General features: G+C 45.5%; 1 protein-coding gene across 1 annotated transcript in view; it reads left to right on the plus strand.

Annotated features, from left to right (window-relative positions):
* The window catches only part of dennd1a (DENN/MADD domain containing 1A), a 171,828-nt gene that overhangs the window by 49,953 nt on the left and 104,993 nt on the right, over window positions 1-16,882 (plus strand). Inside the window, exon 4 of the mRNA XM_052525273.1 lies at window positions 13,519-13,568. Coding sequence (XP_052381233.1) covers window positions 13,519-13,568 — 50 coding nt within the window. The remainder of the gene's footprint in view (window positions 1-13,518; window positions 13,569-16,882) is intronic.

Below are 16,882 nucleotides of genomic sequence, written 5' to 3' on the forward strand. Positions count from 1 at the left end.
CTATGAAAAACAGCCCCAGACCATTACTTTGCAGTTGGTATTATGGATTCGGGCAGGCAGTGTTCTTTTGGCATCCGCCAAACCCAGATTCGTCCGTCAGACTGCCAGATGGTGAAGCGATCACTCTAGAGAACGTGTTTCCACTGCTCCAGAGTCCAATGGTGGTGAGCTCTACACCACTCCAGCTGACACTTGGCCTTTCGCATGGTGATCTTAGGCTTGTGTGCATCTGCTTGGCTATGGAAACCCATTTCATGAAGCTCCTGACGAACAGTTCTTGTGCTGACGTTGCTTCCAGAGGAACTCGGTAGTGAGTGTTACAACCAAGAACAAACTATTTTTTACGCGCTTCAGCACCATTTGTCCCGTTCTGTGAGCTTGAGGAGCCTACCACTTCGCGGCTGAGCCACTGTTGCTCCTAGATGTTTCCACATCACAATAACAGCCCTTACAGTTGACCGGGGCAGCTCTAGCAGGGCAGAATTTTGACAAACTGACTTGTTGGAAAGGTGGCATTGTATGACTGTGCCACGTTAAATGCCACTGAGCTCTTCAGTAAGGCAATTCTACTGACAATGCTTGTCTTAGGAGATTGCATGGCTGTGTGCTCTATTTTATACACCTTTCAGCAACGGGTGCGGTTGAAATAGCCGAAATACACTAATTTGAAGGGGTGTCCACATACTTTTGTATAGACAGTGCCTTCGGGAAGTATTCAGCCTTTTTCCACATTACGTTACATCCGTATTCTAAAATGATTCAAATAATTCCTCAGCTATCTATACACAATACCTCATAATGACAAAGTGAAAACAGGTTTTTAGACATTTTTGCAAATGTATTAAAAACAAAAAAAACTGAGGTGAGCTCAGGTGCTTCCTGTTTACATGGATTATCCTTGATGTTTCTACAACTTGATTGGAGTCCACCTGTGGTAAAGTCAATTGATTGTACATGATTTGGAAAGGCACACACCTGTCTATATAAGGTCCCACAGTTGACAGTGCTTGTCAAAGCAAAAACCAAGCCATGAGGTCAACGGAATTGTCCGTAGAGCTCCGAGACAGGATTGTGTCGAGGCACAGAACTGGGGAAGGGTACCAAAACATTTCAGCATTGAAGGTCCCCAAGAACACAGTGGCCTCCAACATTCTTAAATTAATTAAGATTGGAACCACCAAGACTTCCTAGAGCTGTCCGCCCGGCCAAACTGAGCAATCAGGGGAGAAAGGCCTTGTCCAAGAACCCGATGGTCACTCTGACAAAGCTCTAGAGTTCTGTGGAAATGGGAGAACCTTCCAGAAGGACAACCATCTCTGCAGCAGTCTACCAATTTTGGCCTTTATGGTAGCGTGGCCAGATGGAAGCCACTCCTCAGTAAAAGGCACATGACAGCCCACTTGGAGTTTGCCAAAAGGCACCTAAAGGACTCTGACCATGAGAAACAGCATCATGCTGTGGGGATGTTTTTCAGGTGCAGGGACTGGGAGACTAGCTCAGACTGGGGCGAAGGTTCACCTTCCAACAGGAGAACGACCCTAAGCACATAGCCAAGACAACACAAGAGTTGCTTTGGGACAAGTCTCTCAATGTCCTTGATTGGCCCAGCCAGAGCCTGGACTTGAACCCGATCGAACATCTCTGGAGATTGATGAGAAAATAAAATAATTTAATACATTTTATAATAAGACTGTAACCTAAGAAAATGTGGGAAAAGTCTGAATACTGTCTGAAGGCACTGTATAGTGTAGCTTCCCCAAAGCTTCAAAATCAAACGCCTGCTAGATAGCTAGACTACAAGCTATCTAGCTCTAATGTTGGCCAACTTAATCTTGTTGTTAACATCTGGGTGGCATAACAGCTAAACTAAACTTGAATTTAGACGTATCGTTGATGAAATGATCGGAGCAGACCCTGTACTGACAACTGTCTGGGTTCAGGTCTTAATGGGGAAAAAGGTGTCTTTTTTTGTCAGTTGTCTTTCCTGCCTTGTTAGAACATCCAAATACGGCACAGAAATTGACCATGGTAATTAATCAAGTAGTTTTAGGCACTGTTACCATGCAGCTTGGAGTAGCTGTTGTTGTCGGAATAATTGATTTATTGATCTTCCAACATGGCCGCCAGGAGGCATTGTAGGTCACCTGGCAACCCTCTATATTAAATCATATTTTAATCTAGTTATATCTAGTTGGGTTTCTTCTAGTTAATATAATTCAATCTACTTTGAAGGCGACTGTGAAAGTGATGGGATAATTGAAGGAGTCAGGACTTCAGCTTCATGGCCCCAGAAAGCCTAGTTCACTTCAGGGCCCATTGCAATAAAACCTGAACAATTGCAATAGAAATTTTACTCAAGTCGACGTTCTCCTTGTGACGTGCAATTCTCCAGAGTACACTGCTATTTCTCTATCTCTATCTTCTAAAGGCACTGACTTTTGGAGACATTTGGAGAACGCCATAAAAATAACGACGAGGTTGCGCTTCATCCATCCGCGAACACTGTGTCCCAGCTAATGACTTGTTGTTTTGTTTGTTGTCGTTGTTTGATTTCTGTCTTCCCTTTTCATCATTTTTTTCATTATTTTTCATGTCATCTGTCCACACTGTGGGGTGAAGTGCTGACAACGTGCCTTTTTGCAGAGTGGCTGCGCTGGTAGTCATTTAAAATCCATAACTGTATAAAAGGGGTCTCATTGAGACAAATGAGAGTGTTGCCTGTGGTATTACATCTAATGAGGGGCCTCTGCTCTGTTTGCACAGCACCGTCCTCCTCCTAATGAAGTAGCAATATGGCTGCCTTTTATTAAAGCATTTCATGAGTCGACTGCGGATGTCTCATAGAAATGCTCTCTATCTCATTGAAATGTCCCCACACGCACACACACACGTCCCCACACACACACACACTCTATAATTACTGGAGTGGTCATAAATCCCCCTTTTGTACGACAGATTTGTACCTTGTCAGCTCAGGGGTTTGAACTTGCAACCTTCCGGTTACTAGTCCAACGCTCTAACCACTAGGCTACCCTGCCGACCACTCAGTGGGCAGTTTATTAGGTACACCACCCCATTCACGAAATTGGTTCGCTCCTACAAACAGTGAGTCACTTGGCAGACAGGCATTGAGACATTCACTTACCTAAGCGACTTTGAGTGTGGTACGATCGTCGGTGCCAGTGTGTGCCGCTTCCAGTATCTCAGAAATGTCCGGCCTCCTGGGCTTTTCACACACGATAGTTGCGTCCTGCTGATGGTAGAGTCAGGATGAGGCACACAGGATGAGGCGTAAGCAGCATGAGTCCATGGCCCCATCCTGCCTGGTGTCAATGGTACAGGCTGGTGGCAGTGGTGCAATGGTGTAGGGAATGTTTTCATGGCACACGTTAGGTCCCTTGATCAAAATCAAATCAAATTGTATTGGTCACATACACATATTTAGCAGATGTTATTGCGGGTGTAGCTAAATTATTGTGCTCCTAGCTCCAACAGTGCAGTAATATCTAGCAATACACAACAATACACACAATACCAATTGAGCAACATTTACATCCCCCCGAATAATTCAGTCTCTTCTGGAAGCAAAGTGGGGGTCCGACCCGATACTTGATGGGTGTACTTCATAAACTGTGTGTGTACATTTGCTATTATCGCTTTAAAAAAAACAAGAAGATCAAAATTTCATACTGCAGCATTTTCTCTTTTTATGTGGTGGCCACATTTTGTTGCTACTGAGGTTTTATTATTGTAGGAACTTGAATACATGCATAAAGACCCTGTGAGGGCAGTGAGTGATTGGGAGGTGTGCAGTGGAAGGAGACCCTGTGAGGGCAGTGAGTGATTGGGAAGTGTGCAGTGGAAGGAGACCCTGTGAGGGCAGTGAGTGATTGGGAAGTGTGCAGTGGAAGGAGACCCTGTGAGGGCAGTGAGTGATTGGGAAGTGTGCAGTGGAAGGAGACCCTGTGAGGGCAGTGAGTGATTGGGAGGTGTGCAGTGGAAGGAGACCCTGTGAGGGCAGTGAGTGATTGGGAGGTGTGCAGTGGAAGGAGACCCTGTGAGGGCAGTGAGTGATTGGGAAGTGTGCAGTGGAAGGAGACCCTGTGAGGGCAGTGAGTGATTGGGAGGTGTGCAGTGGAAGGAGACCCTGTGAGGGCAGTGAGTGATTGGGAGGTGTGCAGTGGAAGGAGACCCTGTGAGGGCAGTGAGTGATTGGGAGGTGTGCAGTGGAAGGAGACCCTGTGAGGGCAGTGAGTGATTGGGAGGTGTGCAGTGGAAGGAGACCCTGTGAGGGCAGTGAGTGATTGGGAAGTGTGCAGTGGAAGGAGACCCTGTGAGGGCAGTGAGTGATTGGGAAGTGTGTGGTGGAAGGAGACCCTGTGAAGTGCTGAAGGGAATAGAGACTCGGAGACACAGGAGATTGTCCTGTTGATTGGCGTGTCTATCTTCCCTTCATCCATCCGGCCCCCCTCCATCTCATTTAGTTTGGAGGAAGTGGAAATGTGTGGTCGAGTGTGTTTGTGCAAGTGTGAGTGTGTGCATGTGTGTGTGAACATTGTGGGTGTGTGTGTGCCCCTACATGCCTGTTTGAGAATGTGACCATCTTGTCAGGGAACCGTTCCTGGGCCCAATTATCTGTGGCCAAACTGAGCCCATCGAGGCTGGAGGTAAGTCCACCAAGCCCCTGTGAGCTACCATCGCTCCACTCCCCACAACCCGTCTGGCCCTATTGATGTTAGCAGGCAGGGTCTGGAGAATAAGTGCTGCGAGGCAGTATATCAGATCGGTTTGATGTACTGAGTGAAAAGGAGGGTTGGATGGTTGGAGCTCAGAGATGGAAGGGGGTTGGGTTGCCAGGTCGGAGTTCAGAGATGAAGGGGGGTTGGGTTGCCAGGTTGGAGTCTCTGGGAAGGGGAGGCCCCAGGTGTGGCGAGTCCCAGCCAGGGAGGCAGGAAGTGTCAGGGTAGCACAGAGCTCAGCTCTGACACACACACACACACACACACACACACACACACACACACACACACACACACACACACACACACACACACACACACACCACACACACACACACACACACACACACACACACACACACACACACACACACACACACACACACACACACACACACACACACACACACAACCAGTACTACTGTTATGAGGTTGGGATGGAGAGGGCTGGGGGGTGGGGGAAGTTACAGCAATTAAAACTAAGGTGTAGTCCACAGGGGTTTAGTGGGGGGGGCAATAAGGCAAATCGCACGACAACTTGCACTCGGGGACAGGGCACACACACACACACTACATCCCTCCATCCATCTCCTCCCCTTCGAGATCTGTTTCCTATTCCTGGGGCTGAATGGCTAAGCTGTCCATGTGCCTCAATAATGATAGATGATTATTGCTCTCCGGACACATGACGATGTAGGCGCTTGTTAAAACGAACAACCCCATCATTTCTGTGAAATAGCTTCTCTGCATCATTCTGAGTGACAAATTCTAATAGATGCTTTCCTATGCAAGTGCTTGGCTACTTATGCTATTAATACTACTACTACATAGTCTAGTGACTATTATAATTGTGTATGATACCACTTACAATGAAGGAGGTTTTATTGTTTTATAAGTTTCTCTCCTGTATTTTTTTCATCTTTAGTTTGTTGTTTTGTGAGGGCTTAGATGTCTCAGCCTTTCATCTGTCTTTTCTAGTGTGCTGTTTGCAAGTGTTTTAAGTCCTTGTTGTTTTATTAGGAGGCTATGTAATGCACTACTTCATTTAATATACATACTGTATTTGCATGTGTTTCTAGTTTTTACTGAATGTGTGTGTGTGTGTGTGTGTGTGTGTGTGTGTGTGTGTGTGTGTGTGTGTGTGTGTGTCTCTCTCAGTTTTGTATGCATGTAACACACATTTAAAAAGTAAGTAATCCTTCCATTCTGACTCCCCTCCCAGTCGCATCACAAATGAACACATCATTTATCCGTTTCAAATGTCAACAACAAAAACATTTCCTGCCAATGGCAGGTGTTTGTCATGTACAGGGGAACTACACTAAGAACAATCCTTAGAAGACTTAGACTTATAGTAAGATCAAATCCATTTTGACATATTTCTTTAAATGCAATTGGTTTTATGGGAAATTAAATAACTAAACCCCATTCTCTGGTGAGAACGAGTGATCGGCGCTTCCCCATCCCAGTAGATAGGAGGAGTGGAATGACAGGCGGATCTGAAGTAGAGGGGTGGAGATGGTGCAGGTGCACACCCCTCCTTCTTCCCCCCATAGCTCTCAGCTGTTGAATCATTATTACAATGATTCATTAGAAATGGTATTGACAGGGCAAAGCCCCAGGCTTTTGACAGGGTAAAGCCCCTGGTGTTGGGAATGGTATTGACAGGGTAAAGCCCCATGGTGTTGGAAATGATATTGGCAGGGTAAAGCCCCTGGTTTTGGGAATGGTATTGACAGGGTAAAACCCCTGGTGTTGGGAATGGTATTGACAGGGTAAAGCCCCTGGTTTTGGGAATGGTATTGACAGGGTAAAACCCCTGGTGTTGGGAATGGTATTGACAGGGCAAAGCCCCAGGCTTTTGACAGGGTAAAGCCCCTGGAGTTGGGAATGGTATTGACAGGGTAAAGCCCCCAGAGTTGGGAATGGTATTGACAGGGTAAAGCCCCCGGAGTTGGGAATGGTATTGACAGGGTAAAGCCCCAGATGTTGGGAATGGTATTGACAGGGTAAAGCCCCATGGTGTTGGAAATGGTATTGGCAGGGTAAAGCCCATGATGTTGGGAATGGTATTGACAGGGTAAAGCCCCATGGTGTTGGAAATGGTATTGGCAGGGTAAAGCCCCTGGTTTTGGGAATGGTATTGACAGGGTAAAACCCCTGGTGTTGGGAATGGTATTGACAGGGTAAAGCCCCTGGTTTTGGGAATGGTATTGACAGGGTAAAACCCCTGGTGTTGGGAATGGTATTGACAGGGCAAAGCCCCAGGCTTTTGACAGGGTAAAGCCCCTGGAGTTGGGAATGGTATTGACAGGGTAAAGCCCCCAGAGTTGGGAATGGTATTGACAGGGTAAAGCCCCCGGAGTTGGGAATGGTATTGACAGGGTAAAGCCCCAGGTGTTGGGAATGGTATTGACAGGGTAAAGCCCCAGGTGTTGGGAATGGTATTGACAGGGTAAAGCCCCAGGTTTTGGGAATTGTATTGACAGGGTAAAGCCCCTGGTTTTGGGAATGGTATTGACAGGGTAAAGCCCCTGGAGTTGGGAATGGTATTGACAGGGTAAAGCCCCAGGTTTTGGGAATGGTATTGACAGGGTAAAGCCCCAGGTGTTGGGAATGGTATTGACAGGGTAAAGCCCCAGGTGTTGGGAATGGTATTGCCAGGGTAAAGCCCCAGGTGTTGGGAATGTTGGGAATGGTATTGACAGGGTAAAGCCCCAGGTGTTGGGAATGGTATTGACAGGGTAAAGCCCCAGGTGTTGGGAATGGTATTGACAGGGTAAAGCCCCAGGTGTTGGGAATGGTATTGACAGGGTAAAGCCCCAGGTGTTGGGAATGGTATTGACAGGGTAAAGCCCCATGGTGTTGGGAATGGTATTGACAGGGTAAAGCCCCATGGTGTTGGAAATGGTATTGGCAGGGTAAAGCCCCTGGTGTTGGGAATGGTATTGACAGGGTAAAACCCCTGGTGTTGGGAATGGTATAGACAGGGCAAAGCCCCAGGCTTTTGACAGGGTAAAGCCCCCAGAGTTGGGAATGGTATTGACAGGGTAAAGCCCCCGGAGTTGGGAATTTTATTGACAGGGTAAAGCCACTGGTGTTGGGAATGGTATTGACAGGGTAAAGCCCCTGGAGTTGGGAATGGTATTGACAGGGTAAAGCCCCAGGTGTTGGGAATGGTATTGACAGGGTAAAGCCCCAGGTGTTGGGAATGGTATTGACAGGGTAAAGCCCCAGGTGTTGGGAATGGTATTGACAGAGTAAAGCCCCAGGTGTTGGGAATGGTATTGACAGGGTAAAGCCCCAGGTGTTGGGAATGGTATTGACAGGGTAAAGCCCCAGGTGTTGGGAATGTTGGGAATGGTATTCACAGGGTAAAGCCCTAGGGTGTTGGGAATGGTATTGACAGGGTAAAGCCCCAGGTTTTGGGAATGGTATTGACAGGGTAAAGCCCCAGGTGTTGGGAATGGTATTGACAGGGTAAAGCCCCAGGTGTTGGGAATGGTATTGACAGGGTAAAGCCCCTGGTGTTGGGAATGGTATTGACAGGGTAAAGCCCCAGGTGTTGGGAATGTTGGGAATGGTATTGACAGGGTAAAGCCCCAGGTGTTGGGAATGGTATTGACAGGGTAAAGCCCCAGGTGTTGGGAATGGTATTGACAGGGTAAAGCCCCTGGTGTTGGGAATGGTATTGACAAGGTAAAGCCCCAGGTGTTGGGAATGTTGGGAATGGTATTGACAGGGTAAAGCCCCAGGTGTTGGGAATGGTATTGACAGGGTAAAGCCCCAGGTGTTGGGAATGGTATTGACAGGGTAAAGCCCCAGGTGTTGGGAATGGTATTCACAGGGTAAAGCCCCTGGAGTTTTCAGATTCCTGTATTGTGTTTCTGTTGGGAGTCTTGTATAAGCCAGGCTTGGGGAAATGAAAGGGATTCAGAAGAGCCTAAATCAATTGAAATGAGGATGAGAATAGAACATGATGAATTTGTTTCGTTAGATCGTCTTGAGGTCACAGAATTTGTGCACAATGTTAAAGAAATGTAATTATAATTCAATTCCAGATTTGAAAGAATGATCTTAATATTTAGCCTACCACCACTTAGGCTAATAGCCTATCTTGCCTTGCTATCCTGAAAGGCCCTGAGTGAATGGTTCATCATTCTGTGATTGTTTACAGCCTAGGCTGTAGGATTGCCAACGCCAACCTTCTAGGTCTGACCTGAACCATAATCTCCCAGAATTTAGCATTTTGAGAGATTTTTCTAATGTTGGTACGTGGAATTATACATGAAATCTTTGAGAATTTTCAGAATCTGGCAACCCTATGATTTGTATTTCCTGAGGGGGGTGTGGGTTCAGGCTCTTTAAAAAAAATGGTATTGAAAATAATACCTTCTGTATTTCGAAAAACCCGGTATAAACGGTATATCGCCCAAGCCTAGTTTAGTCTCATGTTTCCTGAGGGGTGTGTGGGTTCAGTCTCATATTTCCTGAGGGGTGTGTGGGTTCAGTCTCATATTTCCTGTGGGGTGTGTGGGTTCAGTCTCATATTTCCTGAGGGGTGTGTGGGTTCTGTCTCATATTTCCTGAGGGGTGTGTGGGTTCAGTCTTATATTTCCTGAGGGGTGTGTGGGTTCAGTCTCATATTTCCTGAGGGGTGTGTGGGTTCAGTCTCATATTTCCTGAGGGGTGTGTGGGTTCAGTCTCATATTTCCTGAGGGGTGTGTGGGTTCAGTCTCATATTTCCTGAGGTGTGTGTGGGTTCAGTCTCATATTTCCTGAGGGGTGTGTGGGTTCAGTCTCATATTTCCTGAGGGTGTGTGGGTTCAGTCTCATATTTCCTGAGGGGTGTGTGGGTTCAGTCTCATATTTCCTGAGGGGTGTGTGGGTTCAGTCTCATATTTCCTGAGGGTGTGTGGGTTCAGTCTCATATTTCCTGAGGGGTGTGTGGGTTCAGTCTCATATTTCCTGAGGTGTGTGTGGGTTCAGTCTCATATTTCCTGAGGGGTGTGTGGGTTCAGTCTCATATTTCCTGAGGGGTGTGTGGGTTCAGTCTCATATTTCCTGAGGGGTGTGTGGGTTCAGTCTCATATTTCCTGAGGGGTGTGTGGGTTCAGTCTCATATTTCCTGAGGGGTGTGTGGGTTCGGTCTCATATTTCCTCAGGTGTGTTTGTGTTCAGTCTTGGGTGACTCAGGCCATGACTCAGGCCCTGACTGGAACTGTTTGTTGCTAAATGGAACCGGCCAGCTTCATAAGCCCACGTTAGTCATCGGAGTGAGTCAGTAACCATCAGACTAGCTTTGCCCTTTCAGACCGCAGGCCAGCGTTTCTTGTCACAAATCTTGTTTTGGAGGCAGCTCTGCAGTGGTCACTAGCTGGCACAGTCACAATGTCATGAAATCTGATTTTTAAATCTAACCTTAACTCTAACATTTAACCACACTGCTAACCCTAATGCCTAACCTTAAATTAAGACCCATTTTTACAATTTAACCAATTTTGACTTTGCAGTTGGCCTATCTAAGAGGAAAACTCTTAGTTCTGCCTCGAGGACAAGAGTCATGACAATAAACGTCAACCTGCTTTCAGAGCAGGGAATCCAAGCCAAGGGAAAACACTTGATTCAAAACCTTATAAACTGTCACAAAGCTGTCTCCTCAGCTAGCCTGTAGACTATTTGCGGTTTGTGTCAAGTCGTTTGGCCTAATCTTTTGAGAGGGATCATGACAGTTTATGGCTTGGCTAATACTAGTAGAGAGGTCTAGTGAATAAGAGTTGGAGGTCAGTTTTACTGACAAAAAATTGTGTGTTATTATTTAACTTCCTCAGTTTCATAACAGATGTGTGTGTGTTTAATGCATGTGTGTGAATGTGCATGCTATATGTGTGCTGTTGTCATGGTGACATAGTTACATCAGTGCCTGTGCCTACCTCCCTCCCTCTCTTGAATTATTATTATATTTTCCCCTTTTTTCTCCCCAATTTGGTGATATCCAATTGGTAGTTACAGTCTTGTCTCATCGTTGCAACTCCCCTACGGACTCGGGAGAGGCGAAGGTTGAGAGCGGTGTGTCCTCTGAAACAAGACCCCGCCAAGCTGCACTGCATCTTGACACACTGCTCGCTTAACCCGGTAGCCAGCCGTACCAATGTGAACTCCAGTCTTTTTTATTATATCACACCTCGCTCCTCTCACCTTTCACTTGTTTTTCACCACACCTGAACCACCACCTGCCCACCGTGTCCCATGGTGGCCCCAAAGCATCATGGGAGCCAAGGCCTCACCCACCAGGTGCCACCGACTCACCCTCATCTGCTGCCATGGCGACCAGTGAGCTGAGTCAGTAATTGGTTGTCCACCCGGAGGTGGAGGTCTTGGGGGACTACAGGCTTGAAGCTCTCTGCTGCCTGGCACTCTTGTTTGTCCCTCCATCTGGTTCCACCAGGGCCTCAACACGGCTGTGGTAGCCCACCAGGGAGCAGTGCTAATTTCGTCAACAATAACTATGACGAATAATACTCGTCAACAACCTATTTTTCCATGCTAAAACTATGACGATAACAAGACGACATGCCCTGGGAAAAAACTATCTTACAAATGACTTTATATTTTAGTCAACGAAAATGTGACGAGGTGAGAATTTCACATGAGACTATGGACAGTTAATTTCACATGAACATTTTTATCCATGTTGTCCAATCAGAAGCATGCATGCAGAATATTTCATGCAATCCTCTCATTGGCAGAATGGACATCTTTCAGTTGCACGGTCTGATTGAGCTTTTCTGGGCAGCTCTCCCACACAGCTCCCAGGAGGTCACTTCAGTCACTCGTCAATCTGATGCGAAGGCAGGACACTGGACCTCTAAATAACCTCAACTAGAAACAATGTTTACTCTCTCTCTTACTTTCATGTAGGCTATTTATTTTTGATCACATCAGAAACTCTATTTTCCAGTGTGAACTGTTATTCATCTGTTGCTGCTCTCGCTCCACACTTTTTTCCTATGAGAAATGTTGACTATTATGAGTACAGTAATACTTCAGGCATTTTTGTAAAGCTCAAATGATCCTGTTTTCAAGGAAACCTCTGTTATTTACCCCCCTAAGGGTTATGATGGGGAGAAAATCTGAGCTGTAAATGGTTTAATCTGTAGCTAATGCTTTATAGCCTATATGCTTGTTTACGGTTGGCATTGGTTACAATCTGCCGCAATGTTGCCAGCTAAGGTATACCAGGCGATAGTAGGCCTAGTTGGACAAGGCTATCTGAATGTGCACGTGATGGAAGTTAGAGGTAGCCTAAATATTCATTATTTAATAGAAAAAATGCACACAATATTATGTGACTAACATTTCTCCAGAGTTTTAGTTGACTGAACAACTAAAACTAAAGAAGGATGACATGGCTAAAATGTAACTAAGACTAAAAGACATGTTAAAACTTAAACTAAACCTAAAATAGCTGCCAAAATGAGCACTGTCAGAGAGCACCCTGGCTGGGTATGACTCTCTCCTCTGTCTACCAAAAACCCAGGCCCCAGCCTGCTCTGTTGTTGTCCGGCCTAGTTGCTAGTCTTTTCTTTTCCCCTCTTTTTTCCCTCACTTCTTGCTCTATCACATAGCTCTCTCTCACTCCACCACTGTTTCTCTCTCTCTCTTTTTCCTTTTTTTGCTCTGTACGCTCGCTATTCCTTCTTTCTCTTCCTCTCACATCTCTCTCCCTCCCCCTCTGTCTGTCTTTGTTAGTTACCCCTTAGTCCCAGGGCCCTAATCCAGGGGTCCCGACTCCCCGTGTTGGAGGGACACAGCTGAGAGAGAGAGAGAGGTGGCCAGGCAAAGCCCCTGCCTGCCAGCCTTCTATCCCCTCTCCCCCTCACCTCTTGCCCCATGCTGATCTGTGATTCCCCTGGCCTCCCTAGTATCCCCCACCCACCCCCTTCTACCCGTTCCCCGCTGGTCCCCTTGGATCCTGCCGCTCGCTCCCCTTTCACTGTTGCCCATATGTTGGGGCAGCCCCCCCCCCCAGGGCCCTGTTAACACTGCTCAGACACACACACACCCCCCTCCCTACCCTACCCACCTCCTCAACCAAACTCCCACCACACCACCGCCGGCTTCATTTGTTGCCATTGTGTTCTTTTCTTTTTCCCACTCTTCCATTTTTAAAAATCCTCGCTGGTACAATTGTCTTTGATTGACCCGCTCCCCCTGTCAATGTCTCTCTCCTCTACTTCCTCTATCTCTCCTTCTCTCTGTCCTCTACTTCCTCTATCTCTCCTTCTCTGTGTCCTCTACTTCCTCTATCTCTCCTTCTCTCTGTCCTCTACTTCCTCTATCTCTCCTTCTCTGTGTCCTCTACTTCCTCTATCTCTCCTTCTCTGTGTCCTCTACTTCCTCTATCTCTCCTTCTCTCTGTCCTCTACTTCCTCTATCTCTCCTTCTCTCTGTCCTCTACTTCCTCTATCTCTCCTTCTCTGTGTCCTCTACTTCCTCTATCTCTCCTTCTCTCTGTCCTCTACTTCCTCTATCTCTCCTTCTCTCTGTCCTCTACTTCCTCTATCTCTCCTTCTCTCCCTCCTTTCTTTGTCCCCCTTTACACCTTAATAGATATTTTCCTTCACCTCCTTCTCTGCCCTCTGCCCTCATCTGTCTCTGATTTCTCCAGGCCATGCACTGTTATATGGTGTGGCGCAGTTAATACTTAGATTTATAGGCTCCTTTAGATGTATAAATGTTCTCTCTCTCTCTCTTCTCTCTCTCTCTCTTCCAACAGGAAACTCTTCAGACAGTCCCCAAGTTCTGCTTCCCCTTCAGTGTGGACAGGTACGTTTGTTATAACACACACACACACTCCCTCCCCTCACATCGTTTGTAATGCCGCACAGCCGGCAGCCGTGTTCTCCGGAAGCTTTTTGGAGAGTTTAAGGTCCTAGACCCCCATAACACACACACACACCACCCCTCTAGGGAAGTAATGTGTCTCTTCAGAGTGTGATTTACCAAACCCAGCTGGTGGCTAGGCCCGAGCTCTCTCCTGTCCCCCACTTGGTTGAGAGGGAGCTACTTTTAACTATGTTATTATGGCCTATCAAATACCCCCCTCCCAAGTACAAAAGTACATTTTAGAATTTGTCTCAGTAAACTAATACTAAATTATACTATAGTTCGTTTGTATCTCAGACTGACAACACATACAGTATGAGACTTAAAGGTACACTATATGCAGAAATCGCTCCACCATTTCTTGGTTGCTAAAATTCTAATAGTTTGCCTCATTTCTGTTTATGTGCCGAAATATCAAGTATAGTGTAGAGAATCATTGTACCATCTGAACCGCTGTGAAATATATTTTTAATAACCACAAAATATTGTATTTTCAACAGTTTGAAGCTGGTGTACAAAACCCAAAGTAACAGATGCAAAAACAAAACTCAAGACCGGGTAGCATAGAAAAGCACACGTAGAACTTACCTACCACTTCTTAGACTTGCTTTTAAATAAGAATGACATCTATAACTAGTTGAATTTGGTTGGGTCACCCAAAAAGTGACATATTGCAGCTTTAACTCCATAGCTACACACTAGCTTGCCCTATTCCTTAGCTTGACAGTTATCACACCTACAACAAGAGAGGTGGTTTGGTTACATGGAAACTGAATGTTCCCACCTCTTACACAGTTTCCACACAATATGCTACAACCTGCATCATTAGAGAGAGAACACTACTCTGGTGCTAGTGTAGTCCCTGAGTGCTATCGCCATCTACAGGAGAGATTAGGAATCACATGCATGGTGACTGCAGTCACCCCAGTCAATATCAACAGGAGTGACACATACAGTGGAGGAGAAGGCAGGGAGGCAGCGAGTGGGAGGAAAACTGTGTGTTTGTGTGTGTGAAGCTGTTTGACATTTCCTCCCGCGTCCGTCTCTTTCTCTTGACACTGGCTCTACTTGCTCATGTTGAGAAATCCATGGGTCAGAAGTAGCTTCACTATCATCTCCACACACACACACACACACACACACACACACACACACACACACACACACACACACACACACACACACACACACACACACACACACACACACACACACACACACACACACACACACACACACACACACACACACACAAGCATAAGCACACACAGCCCATTATTCCGACCTCTTGTCACACGAGAGAGAGAGAGAGTGAGAGGGAGAGAGAGGCTGCCCGCTAGGCTTCTATAGTTAGCCAGCTGACTCACGGCATTCTTGTCACCCCGGCTACTGGCCATGCCACACACCCATCCACACATCCATACAGCCACCCACACATCCACACATCCATATAGCCACCCACCCACACATCCATCCACACAGCCACCCACACATCCACACACCCACCCACCCACCCACCCACACATCCACACAGCCACCCACCCACCCACCCACCCATCCACACACCCACCCACATATCCACACAGCCACCCACCCATCCACACACCCACATATCCACCTACCCATCCACACAGCCACCCACCCACACATCCACACAGCCATTCACTACTATAGGGTGGAACACACAGTCAAGCTTACCCAATGCTTCCCAGTGGAAAACAGTTTGCGCATATACAGTGGCTCACAAAATTATTGACACCCTTGATAAAGATGTGTAATAATGAATGTATGAAGTAAATCATTTAAAGACTGAGCTATATGTATGCAAAAAAACATTTGGGAAATGTAATTATTTTATACTAATACAATTGCTCAGAGAAATAGGTTTTGTAATGCGTTTTTTTCTCAAAAAGTTAGGGGGCAAAATTTTTGACACCCCTAAAGATACTTAGTAAATAAAGTAGTCAAAAGTGTAGTATTTGGTTCCATATTCCTAGCACACAGTGACTACACCAAATCAAGCTTGTGACTACAAACTTGGATGCGTTTGGAGTTTGTTTTGGTTGTGTTTCAGATTATTTTGTGCCCAATAGGTGATCTGGATAGTCCTGAATGAATCGTGAATTATGATGAGTGAGAAAGTTACAGAGGGTCAAAGATTATACCCCCAGGACATGCTAACCTTCACCATTACCAATAACAGGGGAGGTTAGCATGTCTTGGGGGTATGATCTTTGACCCTCTAACTTTCATCATCATTCACAATGCATTCAGAATTATCCATAATCGTGGTAGAATCCACACGAATATAGAAGTGTTTACAATAAAAGTGACTCCAAAATGACATAATACATTATTTTTCATTCATTTCTATTGGGCACAAAATAATGTGAAACACAACCGAAACGAACTGCAAATGCATCCATAAGCTTGATGTAGTCATTGCGTGCTAGAAGTTTGTGACCAAATACAACTTTTTACTACTTCATTTATAAGAGTCTTTATGGTTGTCAATCATTTTGACACCTCTACATTTCGAGATGTTTTATTTTTTTTTGTAAAATAAAATCTCTTTCTCTGAGCAGTTGTATTAGTATAATATAATATAATTTCCCCATTTTTGGAGCATATAATATATCTTAGTATTTTGATCATTTACTTTATACAGTCATTATTGATTATTTTTTATTTGATTTATTTACATTTATTTAACCAGGCAAGTCAGTTAAGAACAAATTCTTATTTTCAATGACTGCCTAGGAACAGCGGGTTACCTGCCTGTTCAGGGGCAGAACGACAGATTTGTACCTTGTCAGCTCGGGGATTTGAACTTGCAACCTTTCGGTAACTAGTCCAACTCTCTAACCACTAGGCTACCCTGCTGCCCCTTATATTTATTAAGGGTGTCAATAATTTCGGACCCAACTGTATTACGACAAAATTTTGTAACGTTTTTGTGTTCTGCAGGGTTTGTTTTGTCTGTTAGAGCACACATATTTTTGGTAGCCGAAATCGACGCCCTTCGTCAGTGATTGGTCGGTCAACATTAGGGATTCTTCAATTAAGTGTGGCAAATGGTCTGAATACTTATTTATTCTGTTTTACATTTTTTATAAATGAGTTAAAATGTCTAAAAACCTCTTTTCGCTTTGTCATTATGGGGTATTGTGTGTAGATTGATGAGGGAAAAAATATTAAATCAATTTTAGAAGAAGGCTGTAACGTAATAAAATGTGAAAAAAGTCAAGGGGTCT

The sequence above is a fragment of the Oncorhynchus keta genome, chromosome 9, assembly GCF_023373465.1.
Source record: "Oncorhynchus keta strain PuntledgeMale-10-30-2019 chromosome 9, Oket_V2, whole genome shotgun sequence".
NCBI lineage: Eukaryota > Metazoa > Chordata > Actinopteri > Salmoniformes > Salmonidae > Oncorhynchus > Oncorhynchus keta.